The following is a 22,543-nucleotide window of genomic DNA, read 5'->3' as shown; positions in this document are numbered from 1 at the left end:
AAAATAAATGGGCGGCGCTGAGAAGTTGAGGTTAAAAAAAGAAAAAATTAGTTAGAACAAGACGTGGCAAAATGCCAGAAAATGAGCTGACCTTTTCCGTAGTGGAAAGGCCAAGGTTAATACCACTGTTAGCAAGAGCACTGATTAGGCAAGACCAGGACAGGACCAGGACCCACGTGACAGGTGCACTATCGGCATGCTTGGCAATAATATGTGTGCATTAGGTCAAAGCGTGTTTAAGAGGGAATAGGCAGGGTTAAGGCATTTATTAAGGCATTTATTTCCATAAGAATTGCTTTCTAAACTCATTGATATAGACCTATCATTTAATTTATTGTCTTTATATAGAAATACAGCCTATGCACAGTATTGAAGTTTAATATTATAATCAATAAAGTTTTTTATTTTTACTATTGTTATTATGTCCATAGTGGAGGTGATGCTGAGACACAGGGTGACTCCAGTCATGGTGGAGATGAGGAAGAGAAAAAGGATGAAGAGGAGGAGGAAGAGGACAGGCAGGAGAAGTATGGATGGGCTGGACTGGCAATTGTTTTATGAATAGAAATAAAAACATGTTTGAAATTGTATAAAACAGAAATAAAGAGAAGATCCACCACTGCCTTTAATGTAATGGTCTGCTGAGGTAGAAATCTTTACTTTTACTTTGGTTAGTTTATTTTCAATTGTTAGATATTGGTAATTGTATAAGTTGACGTCACTTATACAACTTAATTTTCATGCCGATGAAGCTTACTGTCTTTGTTTTAACTTGTCTCTTCCTTTATAAACCATACACTTATAAGGCAGATTATGCATGTATTCAAACTTGTCGTTCAGTCTTGTGGTTCACTTCTAGTATTACAAACACAAACTAGTCAAATCTGTAGAGATTTATTTCTGTGGCATCTATTCATTTAATTACTCTGTAAATGATTTGGACATGAAGAGGTGGTAATATATCCTAGTCTCAGTGAAATATGTTGGCGACCCTACTTAAAGGAGCTGCTCACACATTAAGTGGGCTTAAGTGGAGAGTTTATTCAAATGCTGTTTCAAAGTGTAGACCCAAATAACTCACAGGTGTCAATAAAGCCAACATTACAACTTCTCCCTTAATTAAGAGTGAAAAAGTAAAATTGTTTACATGTTTCTCTCTGGCATGAGTCACAAGAAATTACTAATTTTATTCATAAGAGTGATACAAGTGATGTCATCACAGAAATAGGCTTAGGCTACACTTGCTACTAAATGTGCTTTTACGTATAGCTATTTGGCCTACAGCAGGCAAGTATCTTTTTAGGACTGGGCAGTATATATCAGTGTCACTTAGTTGAGCCCTTCTTTATCAGATGAAATCCCAAACTGTAGAAAAAGAACAGCAGGTGGGGCATTGTTAAGAAATTCTAAAAGACGTGATCGTTTGATTTCTGAGGAGGAAGGAGAGGCTTGGTCCAATTGAAAGATTAAGCAAAGGTTTAATGAACAACACGATGAAAACGACAAGACAAAAACAATCAAACATAAAACATGAAACACTGCCAGCAGTGGACTGCAAGACATGCTTCCATGTGTCAGGGTCACAGGCTTGCAGTCCTGAAATCACCTCTGTTTCCGAATTATATTCCTGTGGAATTGTGGGTGTTTCCTTGAATAAAAAATCTCTCAGGATAAAGACACATCTCTGAATTTCAGGTTTACTCCAGTTCCCAGACAAAGGTTGTTTATCATGGTAGTGCCGATTCTATTCAAATTTACAGAGATATGCATATTCCTTTGTTCTAATCAAGTCTGGTCTAGCAGGGAGTGGTTCCCCAAAAAGCCGAGACAACAGTTACCTTTCCTGTGGGGACAATGAGTCTTATCCAGTATGCTAAATGACAGATATGACCTGATGATTCTTTAGAAGCTAGAGATGGTGTGAGCCAGACAAATGCTAATTAGTGTAGTTATTTGATTAGATTTAGCTGCAGGCTGCATAAAACCAAAAGTACATTGTTTTCAAAACATAAGCATGATTTGAACTTTTTTTTTTATCGTCAACAGCATTGAGACTGACTTGGTTAGAAACATTCAGTTTGGCCATAAAAACAACAACACATGTGGGATGCTGCATTGTCCCAAAACTTGGGGAGGACTACTATAGCCTACTGTATGCATCAGAAAGATCTAGCCAATGCGAACACCCTGATCCTGCCTGTTCTTAGGGCTGCTAATGGCTGTCAGAAAGTATTCCTCTTTACTTTCACAGGCAGCGCCCTGACAACAACTGTAGGTTACGTATGTATATGTGAGACGGAAAGAAAGAGGGGTGACACAGATGTAGGGGGAGTGTGCAGCAGTAAACTGATGTATTTTTCTGAGCTGTGGTTGGGTCGACCGATGTTTCCAGCAAGTAACGTTACCGCGTCGAATTTCAGCGGGCCGAGCAGAGGAAGGAAGGAAGGGGGGGGGGGGGCTGCTGTTAACCGCTTACATTTTCCGATGCCTCTGCAAGCTGTAGGCTAGTAGCAAGGAGCGGATAAGGCAGAGTGCCTCGTTTCCATCCGACTAAGGACTTGTTTCGTTCTTTTGACTTTGAAGACAACCTTAAAATGTGAATCTATAAAGCACAGCGGTTTCACGGAACTCCGCTTTGAAAAGTACATCATTACTTTATCAGCAAATCGGACATTTATTTGTAGCAAGTAGCAATATAGAGAACAGACCCGTGTGTAGCTACCCGACATAAGGCAATGTCACATCCGGTTAAACATTTTCAAAATATTCGTCTTAGAATGACAGGATAGATGGATAAAATGATGGATGGAGAGGTAGATGGATGGATAGATATATGTAAATGGTTATATTGTGCACCACATCCGTAAAAAAAATGGTATCAACGCAAAAAAGTGCTGCAACAACGTATGAGACATAGCCTAAGTGAGCATTTGAATGGCAGTCGTTCACTCATATCGTAATGTAGGCCTACTAAGCCCTCATACACTTTCACAATTTATTTTAATCAATCAATCAATTCATTCATTATTTATTTCTGATTTTATGACTAGAAACACTTCAGACAGTGCTGAGCCGCATGTCAGATTACTCACATTTTGAACTTCAGAAAACATCTGATGCAATGCTATGAACTGTATGCTGTTATAGTTTATCATGCCTCAGAAGATGCCGTTTAGAAGTTGATGTCAAATTCATAGAGCTAGCCTACTCAATTATATCAAAAATAAATTAAATATAATTCACCATGTCATTTGCAAAAAAAAAAAAAAAACATGGTGGGGGTGGGGAGGGGGGGACTGTGGTACCCTGTTGTCTAGATTATTCTTAGAATTCCAAGAGAGTGCAGTGCCAGCAGTACTCCTGTGAAAAAAATAATACTTATTTTTAATTTGATTAAACACAATTATATTAAGAATAGCCTACATCACGAGCACAATATAAACCAAAAATAATAAAGCTACTAAAACGAGATTTTGACACAGGGCTCCCTCACAAACTTGAATTACCAAAATTAACTGACACAGTAAGCTTTTCCGGACTGTAACGTAGGCTACAAAAACAACAGACGACAGTGACATCTGCCGTCGAACGTGACAAAATGTAATATCCTACTCTTATTTTGAAGCCCTAAAATCCTACGGCTTCCGGTCTTGTTCGGCACTGTTCGCTCCTAGCTTGACTCATCAGCGTGATAGGAAGGGACTATCCTGAACGGAACCGAGATCATTTCTGCCCCTACGTTCACGGAGAGAGTGTCCGTTGGTTCTGATGAAAGAACTCAGCCGTAACTCGGGTGTATTTCATAACCCGGGCTAACCATCCTCACACATGCGCTGACACAGTATCCAGATCTTACACACGGGTGGCGGAGGGAACATTTGACTCGGTTGGTTTGACACATTGTTAATATTAAGCCTACGAGAGACGCGCAGAGGGGGAAGAAGATGTTGCTGAAGGAGTACAGGATATGCATGCCCCTCACAGTGGAGGAGGTGAGTTCTCTATTTATTTATTATTATTTTTTTTTCCGTTTTACTTGTTTGTGCCATTTTCACCACGACTGAGGTTCGCTAATTGTTCAGGAAACTCTTTGACAGTTTAACCGTTGGGTTTGCTGTCCCAGACTTGTGGCAGGAGGAGGAGGAGGAGGAGGAGGAGGAGGTTACATGGAGTGTGAGAAACACATTTAATACAATTCAGATGAACTTATAAAGGCACTTCGTTTCGCAGGCCTAGACCTTTCGCTCATGTTGTGTCTTACTCTTCCTGTGTCACTACAAACACGTATCTGTGGAGCCTTTTACACCATTCTGCTGAGCCTCAATTTACTTTTTGTTTGTTTTGTTTCTCTAGGGAGAAAAATAAATAAAACTTAAACAATCCTATTTAAAGCCGGTTTCAGGAAGATCATAAACAAACAGTTCACTTTACTCCGCTCCCTATGAAACATTTTTATAAAATACAAATCTATTATAGGATATCATAATAATATTCATTGCTGGAGTGGACTATTAAAATATATGTATCATAATAATATGAACTGTTATTACCTCACTGATCAGCACCCTAGAAGTCACAATATACGTCCTTATGCTGTGGTTTCAACCTACACACACACACACACACACACACACACACACACACACACACACACACACACACACACACACACACACACACATTAAATTCATGCTGCCTTATTGGTTGTACATGATGGCACTGACTGCAGCGCAGGGGTCTCTGCACTTAGTCGGGGTCAGTTGCCCTTGTGCTTCACTAATTGTATCTAAAAGACCGAGCCATTGTCCAGGTTAAGCCTATTTGTCTGTTTGGTCTCAAGACTTAAGTCTGAAAATTAGATGGTGAAGATGATTGCTGGCTTGTCCTGACATGCATGCTATACAACAAGACAGCACCCCTTTCCAATTATCACCCATGTGTGTCATTGTTTTCTTACTCCGCTCCGTGGCTTGTGTTGTAGTGATGTGTGGTTGTCATTGGTTGGGTTTTCTTGTATCTGAGGACTGGTAGTCAGGTGGAATAATGGTCTGGCTGCAGCGCACTGTCTCCGCTGACATCTTGTCAATTCAGATGCTGAGATGAAAGTGCGATTTGCTCTTCTCTGGAGGGGCTTAAGAAAGCTAAGACAAGCAGTGCCTTTGCCAAATCATTTTCTTTTATTCCAACAAAGTTATTTTTAGGAAGGAAAGGGAGAGACACTAGACCGCTTGCTTTCAAAACTTTTACACATCTTTTTTTCACATCTCCTTCCCTTCAGTCTTCCTCTTGTGATGGTCCACCAACATGTAACCTGCATCTTACTGCATCAAATGAATGCCCATTTTTCTACAGGCTCTTAAAAGGCATTCTAGGAATTGAGATCACTGTGGAGTGATATGGAATGAGATGCATTCCTGCGTTGTATTATAGGCTGACAGAAATGGCTGCACATTTACATGAAAGTCTTGCCAAGTGCAGGTTTAAAGCAGAACAATGAATTAGTTTTTCCCTCTGGCCACCACTAGGCTGCCAGTGGTACAAGCAGTGAAAGGAAGCGTTACATCCAAGCAGCAACTTCCGGGTCTGAAAAGTGAAGCCAATGCGGAAGTACCTTCAGCCTGCTAATTTTCAGGAGGGGGCGACTCTACTGGCTCCAAAAAGAAGTCCGTTTTAAAGTAGACGATAAAACGGGATGCTTTAGGACGTGGCTAGACACCGACCTGCCAATCAGGATAAAAGCCTAGCAATGCTAGCCATGCCACTATGTACATTAAAGTAGCCGTGAACTTGTTTTTGGGTGCTGTTCATGTTTTGAACTTTGTCCTTAACTTTGACACGGTGTGTTTTTCACTTCATCATGGTTAATTGTGTAGTTACATGTTTTTCACCCTAAAAATGTCTTGTTAGCATTAGCCTTAGCTGGTAATTTAAGGGACAAGCCACTTCAATCCTTCTTAGCCAGTCCTCTTGTCCAAATATGGTCACTTCTTTCTCCAAAATACCCAAGATGTTGACAACTAAAATGCAAACTCTCGGCTTCAAAACGGCCGTCCACAAACCAATGGGTGACATCACTGATGCTACGTCCATTATTTTTACAGTCTATGGTTACACCACTGACTGATGGGAAACATCATCTTCAAGGGTGTCATGGGAGGAATGCGCCTTGAGGTGTGTGTGTGTGTGTGTGTGTGTGTGTGTGTGTGTGTGTGTGTGTGTGTGTGTGTGTGTGTGTGTGTGTGTGTGTGTGTGTGTGTGTGTGTGTGTGTGTGTGTGTGTGTGTGTGTACATTTCTGTTCAGTATATCAACCTTGAGCATTCACAGTGCATGTTTGTAAAACCCAGAAGAGTAGTGAAAGCTTTTTTGTCACGTCTGTTGAACTTGTGAACACATGAGAAGCAAGAACAGTGTAATTAAAGGCTCAATCTGTGATCAAATATGAACATATACAGGATTCTTTCTTTCTTCCTTTCTTTCTTTCTTCACCACCTGCTGTATGAATGCAACTTCCTGTCAATGTAAATTGCTACAGAGAAAAACCTTCACATTGCAGGCCAAACCTAAATCGTGATATGGCCATCCGACTTATGATTAAGAACCAGTTCAAGCTGCAAATAATTCTGTTTATCAGCTGGTGTAAATGCATGGCGAGTATAAGGATAAACTGCTTGGTGTCGACTGCTGAGGGGTTTAGGGGACAGGGACAGACGGATGGCAGAAAGGATGGAAAGATAAGGGGGAGGAGTGCAGGTAATGCAGCAAGTTCTGGGAGAGTTTTTATTTTTTTCCTGTGTGTGTGTGTGTGTGTGTGTGTGTGTGTGTGTGTGTATGTGTGTATGTGTGTATGTGTGTATGTGTGTATGTGTGTACGTGTGTACGTGTGTATGTGTGTGTGTTAGATTTGGCGTCATGAGGACATGCAAGGTCACGTCTTTCTGCGTATTGTCTCTGGGAAGAGATTACTGTTTGCTGCTCGGCTGTGTTGCATCATCACAGCCTTACTACTGCAGATGTTGGACAGCTATCCTTGCAGTGTTTGTACAAGTTTAACAAACACCATACACAATGAAGAAATCATTTAGCGGTACCAGAGCTGTTCTCTGTCTTGCCTGTCTGGCTGTGTGCCTGGTTACTGCTGCCTTTCTTCCTTGCATTTTCTTCATTCTTTTACTTCCAAAGAATTTCAAGTAATGGCTTCTCTCTTTGGGGTAAACTTTTGGTTGATAAATTAAAAAAATAAGTAATCTCCAACAGTTTCTTTATGTTAAAGAAATAGTTCAACATTTTGCTTAGCCTAGCATAAAGACTAGAAACATGGAAAACAGGGTAAAAAAATCCACCTACAACTTAACAATTAACACATTATATCTCGTTGTTTGGTACAAAAATCTAAGTGTTGTGGTTCTATGGGGGTTATTGTCACCTGGAGTCTTGTTGTTACTGTGAGGTTGCCAGGCAAACAGTGGCGACACCGGGATCCACTGCTCCGGGCCAGGAAATAGTCCTGGCTATTAAAAGGCTAGCTGTTTCCCATCTTTATGCTACGATGAACTAGATGGCTGCTGGCTGTAGCTTCATATTAAATGGACACGTATCACCTAACTCTCAAGAAAGCGCTTGTCATTTCTGGCAAGGTTGCCAACTAGATCATTAATTTTGTGGTACTTTATACAAATATCAACAATATCGTCCTCCCTGGAACATCTTGACACATTTTTTATTTAGTTTTAGCCTAATTTTCATTGTGTGATAAAGAAGGGTCAGGATGACTCGGTGTAACCACATCAAGAAGTCTATAACTTTGAAGAGGTTCAGTCACAGTGTAGCTTCTGTGTTTAATATTGGTTCCATCTCAGACAAGATTTAGTTGTAACTCGAACCAGAACCACTTAGCTAAGAAATAATAACTTTCCCTTTTTCAGTCCCTTGGGAATAACTCTGCTCTGTTCTTCTCCTGCGAGCGGGGCGATTCGTCAGCCACTGTGGCCATTTCTTTCCTTGGAAGGATAGAGAGGTGATGCATCACAGGAGACGCAGATAGATGTGTTCTTTCTCCTGCTCTGTGTCTTTCTACCATTATGTCTTTTTCTGCTGCAGTAGCTCTCACTTGCACCTCCCTGTCTTTGGCTGACATGCCCTTTTTCAAGCTCACGAGAAAAATGCTGACTTTGCCCAACCTCTGGCTGACATGAGATTCACTGTGTGTCTACTGCAACACGCCTGCTTTCAAAACCCATTTTCACCCATTAACGTGGCCTGGGTTGGTAAATCAGACGTTTTTATCACAACTTAGACTTCGCACTCTAATAGCTTCTTCTGCACGGTGCACCGGAGACCGCTTAGACTTGTGCTCAGATTTACAATCACCTAGAGGGTATTAGCTGAATAAGGTTTCTACAGGGAAAAACAAACCTGACGCTGGTCTTTTTTTACTTCCATTAACCGTAGTGACTCAAAGAATATTGACATTCAGTGAAGGCCGGTGAAAAGACACACATTGAAAGCTGAATTAACTCAACATCCATGTCTTTTGTATCTGTTTGATGTAGTCACAAGACAGTCGTACCCATTTGCCGAATGGCTGTATGACCAAGGTCATTATAGTTTTGCATTTCTCATTAGTTTTTATTTTTATTTTGTTTTTTCGTTTTCAAATCCAGTTTAGTTTTAATTAGTTTTTAAAGCGGGTTTGCTAGTTTAGTTTTTAGTTTTTGAAAATGCTTAGTTTTAGTGTTAGTTTTAGTGTATTTTTTGTAATATGGGTTATTTGTCCTGACAAAGCAAGATTCAAAAAGGTCAGAAAAAGTATTGTGTAATAATAACTCAACAAAAACATCATACAATTTTAGAAATATGTATTCACAATGTATTCAACAATAACACTAGTACATCTGATGAGCACAAATATGTAAACGATCTACACAAGACGCCACAGCAAGTGCAAAGTGTGTAAGTGATGTGTGCCAGGAAAAAACTTAAATAGCCAATAGACTAAAGAAGACATACATGAACAGGTGTTTTGAACTTTGGTTCGAGTAAAGTGGCGAATGTTTTGAAGTCCATCAACTGTTGTGTAGACATCCCAGTATCAACACACATATATTAACCCACGCTTTCTCCCGCTTTTGGTGTTCCTGCGTATTTACTAACCAGCAGCTTCTGGCTCGCCAGTGAAAGCATGCCTGTAGTGTTCTCTGTCCTGCTGTTGTCTCCGTCATGCTGCCTGGTCCTGTACCCATACATCCATGTCCTGTACCGGGGTTAGCTTCTGTTACGTTGAAAGGGGCCTTTGCGTTCTCCTTTACCCTGTTAAGGTAAGCTAGGTTATCCTCCTTGTGCGCGCTTCTCAAATGTACTGTCAAATTCGTGGGATTTTTCCCTTTAATAAATTATCCCCATACTTTACCACCTGCCACTGCAAGGCACTTGCTTTTATAATGCCATGATGCCAGGTGAGGGGCATGGACTATGTCGTGTTCAATTTGACATGGAATGTCGGAATTTCTGGGTTCCCAGTCGGAAACTATGTCTTTGGCATAGACTGTATTAAACAGGTCTATGGTCGCAAATGTCAACTCTAAAATATATAACGTTATTTGCTCTATGAAAGACATTGACAAAGACGAAAACTAAGGACATTTACTTGATTATTTTATTTCAGCTAGTTTTGCAAACAGACATTACAGTTTTAGTTAGTTATCGTTTTTTGTAATGCCTCGTTTTTATTTTTATTTCTAGTTTATGACAATGTTTTTTTCCCACCTAGTTTTCGTTATTTCGTTCGTTTTCGTTAACGATTATAACCTTGTGTATGACAGGGTTTTAGCTCTGTCAATAACCGAAGGATTATGGCACAATCTCATTGCAAAATCATGTTATCTGCTCTGAGACCCCTGCTGGGGGAACATTGGCTGTCATTATGCACAGTTAACCCAAAAGGTTTAACCAGTTTTGGCCACCATGCTTTCTATTCAAATCAGTAAAGTACTTGATCACAATTTGGGCATTTGTAGCAGACCTCAGAACAGTTGGTTCAACCCCAGAATTAAAGACCGCTCTTCCCGTTTCCACTTTGCATATTTATGAGTGTGCGTGCAGTTTTGAATGAATGGTAAACAGGTAGCATGTGGGTACGTTAAATCGCCTTTGAGATTCTGTAATGACTTTTTGCAAAGGGGAGGTTGCTTGTTTTGGTGCTGTTGGCAGGCTGAGAGGTTAGATGGTTTGACTCTGGGATGGATGATTGTATAAATGGGAGGGTGTGTGACGCTGGCTGCTTGAATGAATCGCTGGATGGATGGATGGCTGGAGTTGCTGGCTCATGTTGGCATTTTTCAAGGCGTTAACGTCCCTGCAAGTAACGGTCTCGCCAGAATTCATTCAAGATAATAAATATCTTCTAATGTAGTGTGCCTCACATTTGCCAAAAACCTTACACATTACTAAAGCCTAAGGGTGTGACGAGATCTCGTTTTACGAGATCTCGCGAGATTAAAACGTGACGAGATTTCTCGTCGAGGTGAAAAGTTGTCTCGTGAGGCGATGTGATCGCCTATTACTATTGAAGATCCCCCTGCCACTTTTAAATCATTTGTGTGGCAACATTTTGGTTTTCCTGCGGAAATAATAAACGGCGAAAGAGTGACAGACAAGACGAACGCAATATGTAAACATTGTAAGAAAAAAATGCCGTATACCGCGGCTAACACGAGCACTATGCAAAAACACTTACAGCACCACCACCGCTCTCTACTAACTACTGCACCCACGACGAAAACATTAAAAGGGCAAACAACTCTAAAAGCCTTTGCATCTCTGCCACCGGTAAGTGCAAGAGCCACGGCAATAACGAGGGACATAGGCGTTTTCATTGCAGCTCATATGAGGCCATTTTCTGTGGTGGAAAATGTCGGATTTCGGCGACTCCTCCACACACTGGAAACGAGGTACGTCATCCCATCACGCGCGCATTTAACTCGCACTGTAGTCCCAAACCTCTACAAAGAAGCCAAGGTCAGTTGAATAAAAAAACTATTTTCCATTCATATATTTCATCATTGAGGATTTCTTTACATTTTTTTAAAAAATCTCGTCTCGTCTCGTTCTTGTGAACCCAATCTCGTGATGTGTCTCGTCTCGTGGAGTAAGCGTCTCGTCACACCCCTACTAAAGCCTAATTTGGACTCACACAGTGCAGTCAGCGCCTGATGCAGTGGTATTGTATTGTAGTGGACACATGAAGTCCTGTAATGGGATAAGAACTGCTGTGTCATATTGTGCTTTCACCCACGAGGGATTATCTGTCATAAATGTGTATAGAAGTGTTCATCTTGTACAGTCGTGGTCTCAGGCCTCAAGCATGACATTGACAATGTAAACCATTTCACACAACATTACCTTCCATGTCCTGAGGCACTATTAAGTGGATGAAAACAGTTTATTTGGGACATATTTTCACAAAAGGAAGTAGAAGGTTTCATCATTGTTGGCACTACTGTCTCTTCCCCCTGGTTACCTCATTCATGTTGGAGAAAAAAAAAACGCTTTGCCGATTGCTGGTTTGTTAAAACCCCCTTTTAATAAGGGCTCTTTAACAAGATTGGTTACCTTTGTTCAATCCTGGAACATGTTTCCATGACGCCAGCAGTTAATTTCATGTATCCACAGGCTGGGAGAGCTGGAAAGCAGTGAGAACAAACGTGCTATAACTCAGCGATGACAGCAAGGCTACCTTCCAGACAAATCAAGCTGTTTTTTTTAGGCATGGTAATTAAAGAAAACATTGTGCTTGGAGGGCTGGGCGTTCCTGCATTTAGAATGCGTAATGTAATATAAAGCTTTGTAAAGTGAGACTTTACTGACCCCATTGTTCCCGTTCACAGAGGTAGGTCGAGGTTATTGTCAATTAGGTGGATGTTTGCCAACAGTGGGGATCCACCCTTGGATTATGGCTTAGCTTCCTGATTATTACACTATCCTGCTGACTTCCATAGCACATCAACCAACCCTAGATATGACATAAAAGCTCCAAGGTATCCAAGCTAGTGTCATGATGTCCACTGCTACCCATTCATTCAGAATATTGTTTTCTCTCTTCATGTTTAGACCCCTCCCATCTTCTCCAGGGTTTGTTTAGTAAATGGGGCTTGTTAGATCGCTGTTTGTTTCTTTGGTGTCATGGTAAGGTACAATGCCTTTTTTGTCATCTGGTATACATGACAATGCTGTGATTCAATCAACATCCTATTTACTGCCATTTACTCTTCTAGAGGAAACCATCATGGGTTGTGATGGACCATTATCCACGGATGAGGCCCATTCTCATTTCCTCGGTGTGTGTGTGTGTGTGTGTGTGTGGTATCTCCAGAAAGGCTGTTTCATAACACGAGAGCTACATGAGATTGTCACGCCTTTCTGACAGTCGCAGTCTGGAGAGGGGCAGTTTCATTTATCTGTGTAACAAATAGGGGTGGGCGATATGGACAAAAAATATTTTATATTTTTTCCGATTTTGACGATACGATAATTAGACGATATACTTTAAAAATGTGTTTTTTAAAAGTCTGAGTTAATTAATCACTGATGATAATAATGGGCACAATGTTGAATGAAAACAGTTCTTATTTATTTTCTTTAAAATTTAAGTATTCAAGTAAAAACAATTCAAAGACAAAATACTACTATACTAATACTAATTGAACTAGTGTAGGAACATTGAACTCTGAGTACACATTCAGTTGTACACCTCTGCTGTAATGTAAATTGTGCAGCATACAAGCAAGATGAAATCATAACAATAAACAGTGGGCTCTGTTCTGTAACATATTGCACACAACCATGTCCTTATTGGAAGCAGTCCTGGAGCTGTGATAGGGCAGTGTCAGGCCAGGTTTTGATAGTCCGTCTAATTGGCTGTATAGTCTTTCTGACCGAGACTTATGCTGGGATCAGGAGTAGTTTATGTGATCTGACTGGCCCAGGTGAGGGAGAGGAGCAGTTCTGTGTGCTTTCTTGATGTTCGAGTATACATGGTCTAGTGTGTTCTTCCCTCTAGTAACACAATCTACATGCTGGAAAAAGCTGGGGGAGTACAGACTTTAAGGACGCCTTGTTAAAGTCCCCTGCTATAATATGTATTCCCCCGCGCTGCAGTTTGTTCACTATGGTTAGCAGTGAGCCAAACTTGTGCTAACGTTAGCATCGGGGGCTATGTAGACGGCATTGGGCCGTTTTCGTGGTAAATAAAATGGCCTGTATATTACCGACAGGGCTCCAGGTCAGGTGAGCCGTGCAGGGCAACGATCCTGCTGTTGGTACGCCATTCATTATGCACAAAAATGCAGTCCTCCGCCTCTGGTCTGACTCTTGCCGTAGTTATTTTCTCAATCCTGCCGGTAGCTAGCTTGGCGTGCTAGCGCCGACAACAACGTGCAGCGCCTGGTCTGGCTGTGTCCTCCGGGATGTTATGAGCCGCCTGGAAAGCTCTCGTAACAGCTGTGTTGTATCGTAGTCCTATATTGATTAGTTCAGTGTGTCTGTACTTGTATAAATATACACCGACAGGAGAGATAGTAGCCGCTGCACAATCGCGCGCCGCCATCTTTGTTGACATGAGTGAATGTGTAGCGTTCCAATACGTGTTTTGAAGTGTTTTTTTCTTAGTAATTTAAATACTCGATAATGTCAATTTGCACATCGTTAACACAACAATGACGATATTATCGTAAACGATATATATCGCCCACCCCTAGTAACACCCACACTTTAGAGTAGAAGTGTGCTTGTTTCTATTATTTAACAGCAACTTGCATACTCCCATCACAGGGGCACATAATTATCTTTACTGTATCATGTAAGCTGTTTGGCAACCTGCACCTCGATAGCAGCATTCACCACTCCAGCCCTGAGATGCTCAGATTATGAATGATGAGCTCAGTGTGCTGGTGAAGTGTAACACTGTTTCCTAACATTCTGAAATAGAGTAAAATCCTGATGATGGCTTTTTGGAATTCATTGGGAGTGTTTGATTCTTGTGCTCTTTTGTGTTTTCTCCTTAATAAAATGGTAGGGCTGTCAAGTGATTAAAATATTTAATCGCACGATTGTCCATTAGTTATGAATCACAATGTTTTTATTTGTTGTGAAAGTTTTTAATGCTGAAGGGGTATTTAAGACTCAACATACTCCGGTGGAAATTTAATTCACAATGACAGTACATGAAAATAACTTTAGTCTTGTTGAGAGAACCATCTGAAAGTAGCCTGACAAGCCAGACCCACATCAAGATGTTGGGTCTGGGAACTCACCATTAGCAGGGCTCAGTCCAAGGGGCGGGATAAACCGTTGTCTTTCAAATTCCCTCTGCACGCAATCGGATAGCTCCAAGCAGAGCAACGAAGAAGGTAGCGAAGCTAGTTGATATATTAAACTTTTGTTGTATCCGGTTGGCAAAACTCCGAACACATCTTCCTTTTTTAAGAATGATTTCAGTGCCGTTCTTTGTTCTTTTCTCAAAGAAAAGCTTAACTCCAAGTCTTCCAGAAGACCGCTGTTCCCGGCACCAGCAGCCATAAGCCCGCCCACCGACTCTATACACGACGTGATTGGCCTGACCAGAGTTTGGTTTTTCCAGCTCGCAAGCAACGGAGAGTTGCTAGACCCCCCCTGGCTGCAAATTAAATTTGCTGCCGCTAGTGTGCGTCTAGATTTTTAGGCTAATCTGACTTTGGCTGTATCGTGAGCTAAACCGGGAAACGTAATCACTGTCACTGTGTCGCGAGCCAAAGCATTAAGAGTTTGTTGTAGCAACGTAAGTAATAATAACTTTTATTTTTTATGTAGCACATTGCATAAAACCCAAGGACACTTTACACAAGTACAGGGGGACAAGGGAAAAGAAAATAGTAGGCCAACACAAACACGGACTGAAAATAAATAAAAACCGGGCGCTAAATGCAAGAGGGACGTCCTATAATGTAGGCTACTGACGTATGACCACATTGTGCATTGTAAAGTTATTTCACGAATGGCATAAACATATTACATACCTGAGGGCCAATTTGGTGCGGGTGTTGAAGCATTTACAATTCTGTAATTGTCCCCATCTGTAAAAAGCCCAACCGAGATTGACTCTAGTTTTTGCCCGTCGTCTGTTACCTTTTTAGCTTGTAGTTGTTCTTTGTTTAATTTCCTTCTTTTCTATAATGGCCCTGCCCCAGTATCAGCCACAACAACAACAGATAACTTCTAAAATAAAATTAGAATACAATAAGGCCTATATAAAGAAATCTGGATACACTTACACAGTTTGGTGATCCCCTGGATGTTAACACGGAGCACTTAACGGTTTCTGCTAGCCATCCAGAACGTTACTGCTGCATTGCTTCCTGATGCCTAAAACTACGGTGCAGCCTGAGGCTCAAATCACAGAACTTGTTATTAGATAGACTGATAGTCTTTATTGTCCACTGGGGAAATTTGTTATTATTGGGTTAATTTTGAAAGCTCTGTATAACACAGATTTGCTATAACTGTTGTTAGCCTATTAGTTTAAAAAGAATAACTTCACGATCATATTACCATCTCTCTGCTGCACCAGCGAATGACAGGAGGAATAAGAGTTGTTTTCTACCAGCAGCAACCGTCTGAAGGTGGCTGCTAAATCTGTAACGTGTGGTTGAAAATAGAGACAAAGCAGCTGATTCTGTAGACCAAAGCCACTTCTTTTCTCGCGGTGTTCACTGTGGACATCTTTACTGAAACTGCTTACTGTTACTACTCTGGGTTCATGTGCTCACACCATATTTGGCTGAATGGCTGAAACGGCATGCTGCTGAGGTTATAAAAAAAACAACAATCTTTTACTTTCATTTGTTGTACATCAACATTTAAAAGATTCAGTCTTCTATCTAGTCTTTATTTGTATAATTGTCAATGGACCTTTTGTATAAAATGAATGTCACCCAAATATGTACAAATATGGTAAAAGACTGACAGGCTGGACAGAAGATGAGGGTGTGTTAATGGAATTATGTGAGAGATGAAGCTTCACAGCCTCTTTACAGCACTTGACATTCATTTGCTGCACTCAGCCAAGCACCTACAAGCGGACATTTCTTTGTTGTTTATCAGAGGAGATTTCACAGGCTTTGGTTGAGCAATGACAGGAAAGGCGACAGGAACTACATGGAATGGTTTATTCTTTTCCTGGATGTGGTGATGCCTGGAATGCCAAGTCAATGCCAATGGAAACAAAATTGTACTTGTGCTTCCATGGAAGTCATACAGCGTCAGAAATTATGATGGTAAATTCATGATGATGTAGTGATATGATTCTCATGTGACTCGTATTAATCATAGTGTTAAGACTTGCGCAAACCGGAAAAAGCAGAACACAACTGCAAAGGCAGAGCCAGAGAAAGTCTGGTATTTTTGCTTGAATAATGACTTGATTAATCGATTATCAAAATAGTTGCCAATTTTCTTTATTGATTATCCAATTGACCCATGGATTGATCGACTTATTGTTTCTGCTCTGCTGCATACTGGCTAAATCAATTAAATGTTAGCATGTTAATAGTAGGTTAATCATGTTAAGATGCTAATAATTAGCAAAGCCCTCATCATTTTTTGGTCCAATCTTTGTACACTTTTTGTCTTTTTCTTCCTAAATCTTTGGGCTGCCTTTCTATCTGGGAAGGATAATCAGGACTATTGGCATCTACTTTTAGCTTTTAATTTGTCCAAGGTAGTCTAAATATAAAACCCACTCCACCCACTCAAATATGGGGCTTTGTAATTTTACACAAGACCCAGACTTTCTGTTGCTACAATGTCCAGAAGTGACCAAACACAACTAATACTGGCCAGCAAATAAAGTTTGAATGCAGCACAGCATGCAAATTTCTATTGTACTGTAATCCTCAAGTCAACCCAGAATGTGATCCTCTTTCGAAGAGGCTTAGGAGAAACATTATCACAAGCTCCACATAAACACATTGTGCGATTTAGGCTTGTAATATCTCCATTACTTCAGCAAATTTTGCATTAATAATGCTGTCACTTGAGCGCGAAAATGGCTTTAAAGTGGCCTTGTGTTTATTTGGCAACACTATCAGTGGCCAGCCATGTAGTATGTGCTCTCACACTGATTAGGGCTTTGGCTGTATTATCTGTTTCCCTTTTATTTCTGACTAGCTTTTGACACTGGAGGCTATGAAGAGTGAGTTGTCATCTGATCAAATGTAATTTAATGTTGTGGTGGTCCTTTCTCATCCTCTTTAGTTTCACTTGCGTAGCGTGTGTATTTGTATATGTGTACGTGTTCACAGGCACAGAGCTGTTTTTTTATTTATTTATTTTTTTACAACCTGTACTTGTGTAGTAGCTGCTAGTCCCTGCTTTAACTCCACAGACAGACTCCGATATGGTACAAGGGCAAAAGAGGAAGCAGAGCAGGGAATTTAGTGGCTTTTTCTCCCGTCTTTTCCTGCTTCTTTTCGATCAGTCTGTCGAGAGATGAGAAAACAGAGATTTATCAAGACGGGATGAGGGCAGACCGATGGAGATGAAGAGAGGAGGTTCGGCAAATTATTCTATGCGAGTTACTTGTTGTAAAATGCATGCACATGGAAAGTGGTAGACAGGTGGAGAGAAGATTGAGTAGTCGCATGAAATATGAAGAAGGTGGGAAGAGTTGAGAAGGAAGTCTCACCTATGGTTTAATGCAGCCAGTAGCTTCTGAGCGGCTCTTTAATATTGTGCCGGGGAGAACATGGCTTCTTACAGATGCATTCCAACAGCTTTAAAAGAGAATAAATGTACATGTGTAGGTTTTTGTGTATTTTTTTTCTCCAAAGCTTATTTAATTACTTAGCAGCTATGCAATATATAATCTGTTATATAATCTGCTTTGTACTTTTGAAAGCTTTATTTCCACTACGGAGGATACTTTTACACTCGGGATAAGAATACACTCGCGCACATTGGTCATCATGCTGTTCTGCTATGCCTTCAGCCCACACACAGGTGCAATGCATCTTTTGAAGAACTATCAGCTCTGCCCACACACACACACACACACACACACACACACACACACACACACACACACACACACACACACACACTAGACAAGCTATATGCTGACACATAATGTTCATAATCATTGCTCGTTGCTATGGTAACCAACCAGTGCCATGCATCCCTACCATTACACCCATAGCGGAATGGATTATAGTCATTATAGAGTAAGAGCATCCCAAATATAACTGTCAAATAATGAGGCAGATAATGGAGTCTTACCTTCCCTCAAGCCTGGGATTTACCATCAAGCGCTTCTTTCCCCGCTGTGTGTTTTCAATGTTTTAGCTCAGACACAAAAATGTGAGGGTAAATAAACTGTGCTAATATTCCAGGTAAATAAAATTAATAATCTGTTGCTTTCAGGTGGTCCAATGTTGCTAAGAGCAGTTTGATTCTAGGGGGCTATTTAATCGTATTAAGCATTAGGTGTGGTGAAATTTCCAGCTTACCAACACATGGTATGTACAGTATGTTGAGACTGTGGTACCCACAGGTCTCATTCAGGTGAGTGTCCAACAAAACCTCATAACCTTTCCAGGCAGAGCAGTACTTCAACTCTGTCTCCATGAAAGACAGGAGACGTAACAGTTGTATGATAACACAGTGCTGCCTCATCCTGCCAAGGTCACGGAGGCAGTAAACACATAACACATTCTGTCTGTGCTGAGGAATTTGGGTAAGCATACGTGTTTACAGCACCCTCATATCTTTGTTTACATTGAAGCTTCTGATATGCCCGGCATTTGTCATTGTTGAAAGGAGTAATAAAGTTTGCCGTCTTGGTACGGGCTATTGAGCCTTTCAATGTTGATTTATAATTCTCATTAGAATAGGTGCAACGTGATGGTTGATGCCTTTATTCATGGTGCGAAAGCTAAAATAAATTGACCTTGATCCGGATAGAAATTGCGGCGTTTTTTTTTTTACGCCTTAATATTTGCGTTCTGTGTAGCACTAAACACAAAGTAAAGCTGCAGTTGATAGGAAACACTATGGTTATTATCTTTTTTTAGGGAACATTAATGTCTGTACCAAATTGAATGGCAGTCCATCCAATAGTTGTTGAGACATTTCACTCAAAACCACAAATAATAACCTCATGGTGGCTGGATGTCTGTGCAAAATCTTTTGCCGATCCACCCAGGGGATGTTGAGATATTTGACAGGATAAGCGAAAACTTTGACCTGCTGGTGACGCTAGAAGGAAAAGTCTGGGGATCACCAAAGCCAGTATGAGAAATCATCTGGGCATCATCAATATCTGCACAACATTTCATTCCAGTGCATCCAATAGTTGTTGAAATATGGACCAAAAAAACGCTGGACAGACACCTCTGTCCATGGACTCGACAGCCATGCCACTAGCCCAGTTAAAACTGTTGTTAATGACTAATCCATATTTAAGACATTTGGAAAAACACTATTAAAATAACCTTAAAATAAAGAACTATAGCTATCTTTAGATGTGTCCATTTAAATGTTGAATGAAGTAGTACTGTATGTTTCTTTTCCAAATTCTCAATGAGAAGCTAGAACCAAATCATGTTTCTTTTAATCCCTTGATGGCTCTCACCCTGTTTTATACAGTCTATGCTCTCACCCCACTGTGTGCAGCAATTACCCTCCCAGCAGCGTTGAATGCATTTAAGTCAGGAGAACAAAGATGCTAGTGGGCCGTGCTGCACATATCTTTCAAGACATTTGAACAGGGTTTTTTTAATTTTTAAATATTTATAGCTGATAGACCTCAATATTCTGACATCAGAAGCCCTTGACGTTTACACTAGATATATTTACTAATATTTGTTGCTTTAAAGCTATAGTGCGTAGTTTCTGCCACCCCCATGAGGAATTCTAAGTAATTTGGCAATGGCTCGAATGTAACGGACGTTCATTAATAGGGCTGCTCGATTATGGAAAAAAATATAATCACGATTATTTCGGTCAATATTGAAATCACGATAATTTTAACACGATTAGATGACTTCTGGAAAGATGTTGCAGTTATTGAACTTAAAAAACTGTGGAAAAAGACTCTTATAGGCCCATGACGGCAATTCTAGTTCAATTGCACAGATTCAGAACTGCACTGGTGTCAGCTGAAAAACAAGCCGGTTTGTCTCAGTTCCCAGTAGGTTGAGTTCTTCGTAGGGACAAGGTTTTTAAGGGACAGCAGTGCTCTACAAGCCTGGGGAAAGATGGACCTTCCACACAAGGGAACTAAGATGAAGGAACGTGGAGATCATCAACTCGCTGAATGCTGCTGAAATGAGGCTAATAAACTCCACGTCTTATCTTAATGGCTTCACAGTGAAGGTTGATGTTCAGCGAGTCTCGACAGCTGGCAGGAGAGCGATAGGACGAGAGAGAGAAAAAACGGTGTGTGTGCGTGTGTGTATTTCCCCTATTTTAGTGTCCTCTTCAACTGAGTCAGCCCTGACCATGGCTGATTTGTAGTGTAATTTACAGGATTAGGGAGCAAAAATGCTGTGTGTGTGTGTGTGTGTGTGTGTGTGTGTGTGTGTGTGTGTGTGTGTGTGTGTGTGTGTGTGTGTGTGTGTGTGTGTGTGTGTGTGTGTGTGTGTGTGTGTGTGTGTGTGTGTGTGTGTGTGTGTGTGTGTGTGTGTGTGTAAGGAATAATGTTTGGTTAAACAAGAAGAGAGATGTTCTATTCATTAAGACAATAATGCTAATGTTAATCACATTGAAGGTCCCAGGCAGTCAGCTATCTGAAAGGGTGGAAGAAAAGTCCCACTTTTTTTTTTTTAAATCAGACACTAAACACTTTTGTTTTTGTCTGTTTATGTTCCTTTTTTCCACTATGTGACTTTTTATGTCCAATGATGGTGATATTATATCTAGCCGAAGTTACTCATATCAGTAAAACTTGTGTCAATAGTCAGTCCTCCAATAGAGGTTGTTTTTCACAGTGCGAAGAGCCCAAAAAATGTTATGGCAGCCTTAGGGCAGACTTGTGACGTGTTGTAATGATACAATTACCTGATTATGTAACAAGGATTGTACATGACTCAGTTGTAGCGAGCTGACCCATAGGGACCTCCTCCTCAAGTCTCATGAGTGCAGCCTTTATGATCCCTTTCCGACTGCCATTCCCGGCCGGCTGAGCTTGACAAGACACTGGTGAGAGAGTTTAACTCTTGACTTCTGCACACTCATTGACCTCTGGAAGGCCGAGGCCAGTCTAGTAGAAAAATATTGCGAGTGTTTGAGTTGAGATTATCAAAGGCTTGACTTAAGTTAACAAATAGAAGAACTTATGAAGTTCTTAAGCAGACGCTGTGATGTGTGATATGAGGCAACACAAATCTTAATTGTTGCTACAAAGTGGAGCGCATTGTTGATGACTACAGAGCCATTCTTGTTATACAGTATATGATGGGGTTAAAGACCAAAAACAGAATTGTGTATTCCAAGATTGACATAGAGTACAAACAACCTTGACCAGCCACGCTCTTACTCAAATAATATGACAAGAATCCAAACTAGTATTAGATAAGAAGTAGAACTGATACACAACATACATATTGAGGTGGTTTCAGTTCATGTTGGAGACAAGTTTCATGGCTTAAATCTGTGTGATATTGATTTTATTTTGTCCATATATTTTCAGTAAAGTATACAGTACTGCTTTATCTAAATACTGTGGGCCTGAACATTATAACTACTGGTGGGAAAGGTGAGGAATTAAAGTAGAGATGTGTACTTTGTCAACATTTTAAGGTTTCTTTTTCTCTTCTTGGTATCCTTCAATGTAAAGCATCAATCACCAGCTTGGTTGGTAAACGCGAGTGTGCGGTGCTGCAGTCAACTAGTGTTGTGTTGTAGAAGATTTTGAGGTATCAAAGTCCTCGGATTTCAAACGGATGCTATTTGGAGCCACTGACATGTGAAAATTGCATAATACGACTTTAAGGTGCTTACTGTTCGTGCTTCAATTTCATAGAATTTCCATAACAACAGTGTAATGTTTCTTGACAGCCATTTTAAGTGTACCAGCTAGTGGAAACATAAGCACTTGAGAAGGTTTATGTTGTACATCCAATTACCATTCTGTTTATTTAAAGTCTTTGGTGCAAACAATCTAAGTATGCATCTCATAAATACTATGTCCCCTCTCTTTCATTACCGTTCACTGTCCTTTCACTTTCCAGGTTTTACAGCCCTGGAAAGGCAAACGGGGCAGATGTGCCGGCTCTTTAAATAGAACTAAAGAGGCCTTAATGAGCAGCCTGCTCAGCTCTTCGGCTGCCCCTCAAAGCCCCCTCAGAAATTCCAGAAATCGCATGCAATTACTGAAATGCATTCTCTGTTTATTTTATTTTCCTTTTTATATATTTCTGTTGCACCTGATTTATCCACCGTCGAAATGCTGCTGCTAAAGAGAAGCATTTTTCAAAAAAGGAAAGTGCTGCATGATCTGAAACATATTTAGCTTAT

General features: G+C 40.6%; 1 protein-coding gene across 1 annotated transcript in view; it reads left to right on the top strand.

Annotated features, from left to right (window-relative positions):
- The first annotated feature begins 3,685 nt into the window (after nt 1–3,685).
- The window catches only part of LOC114567969 (cytoplasmic phosphatidylinositol transfer protein 1), an 88,355-nt gene continuing 69,497 nt past the window's right edge, over nt 3,686–22,543 (top strand). The window contains exon 1 of the mRNA XM_028597290.1: nt 3,686–3,992. Coding sequence (XP_028453091.1) covers nt 3,945–3,992 — 48 coding nt within the window. The 5' untranslated portion in view covers nt 3,686–3,944. The remainder of the gene's footprint in view (nt 3,993–22,543) is intronic.

Source organism: Perca flavescens, chromosome 2 (assembly GCF_004354835.1).
Source record: "Perca flavescens isolate YP-PL-M2 chromosome 2, PFLA_1.0, whole genome shotgun sequence".
Classification (NCBI taxonomy): domain Eukaryota; kingdom Metazoa; phylum Chordata; class Actinopteri; order Perciformes; family Percidae; genus Perca; species Perca flavescens.
This window is presented reverse-complemented; position numbering and strand designations above follow the sequence as displayed.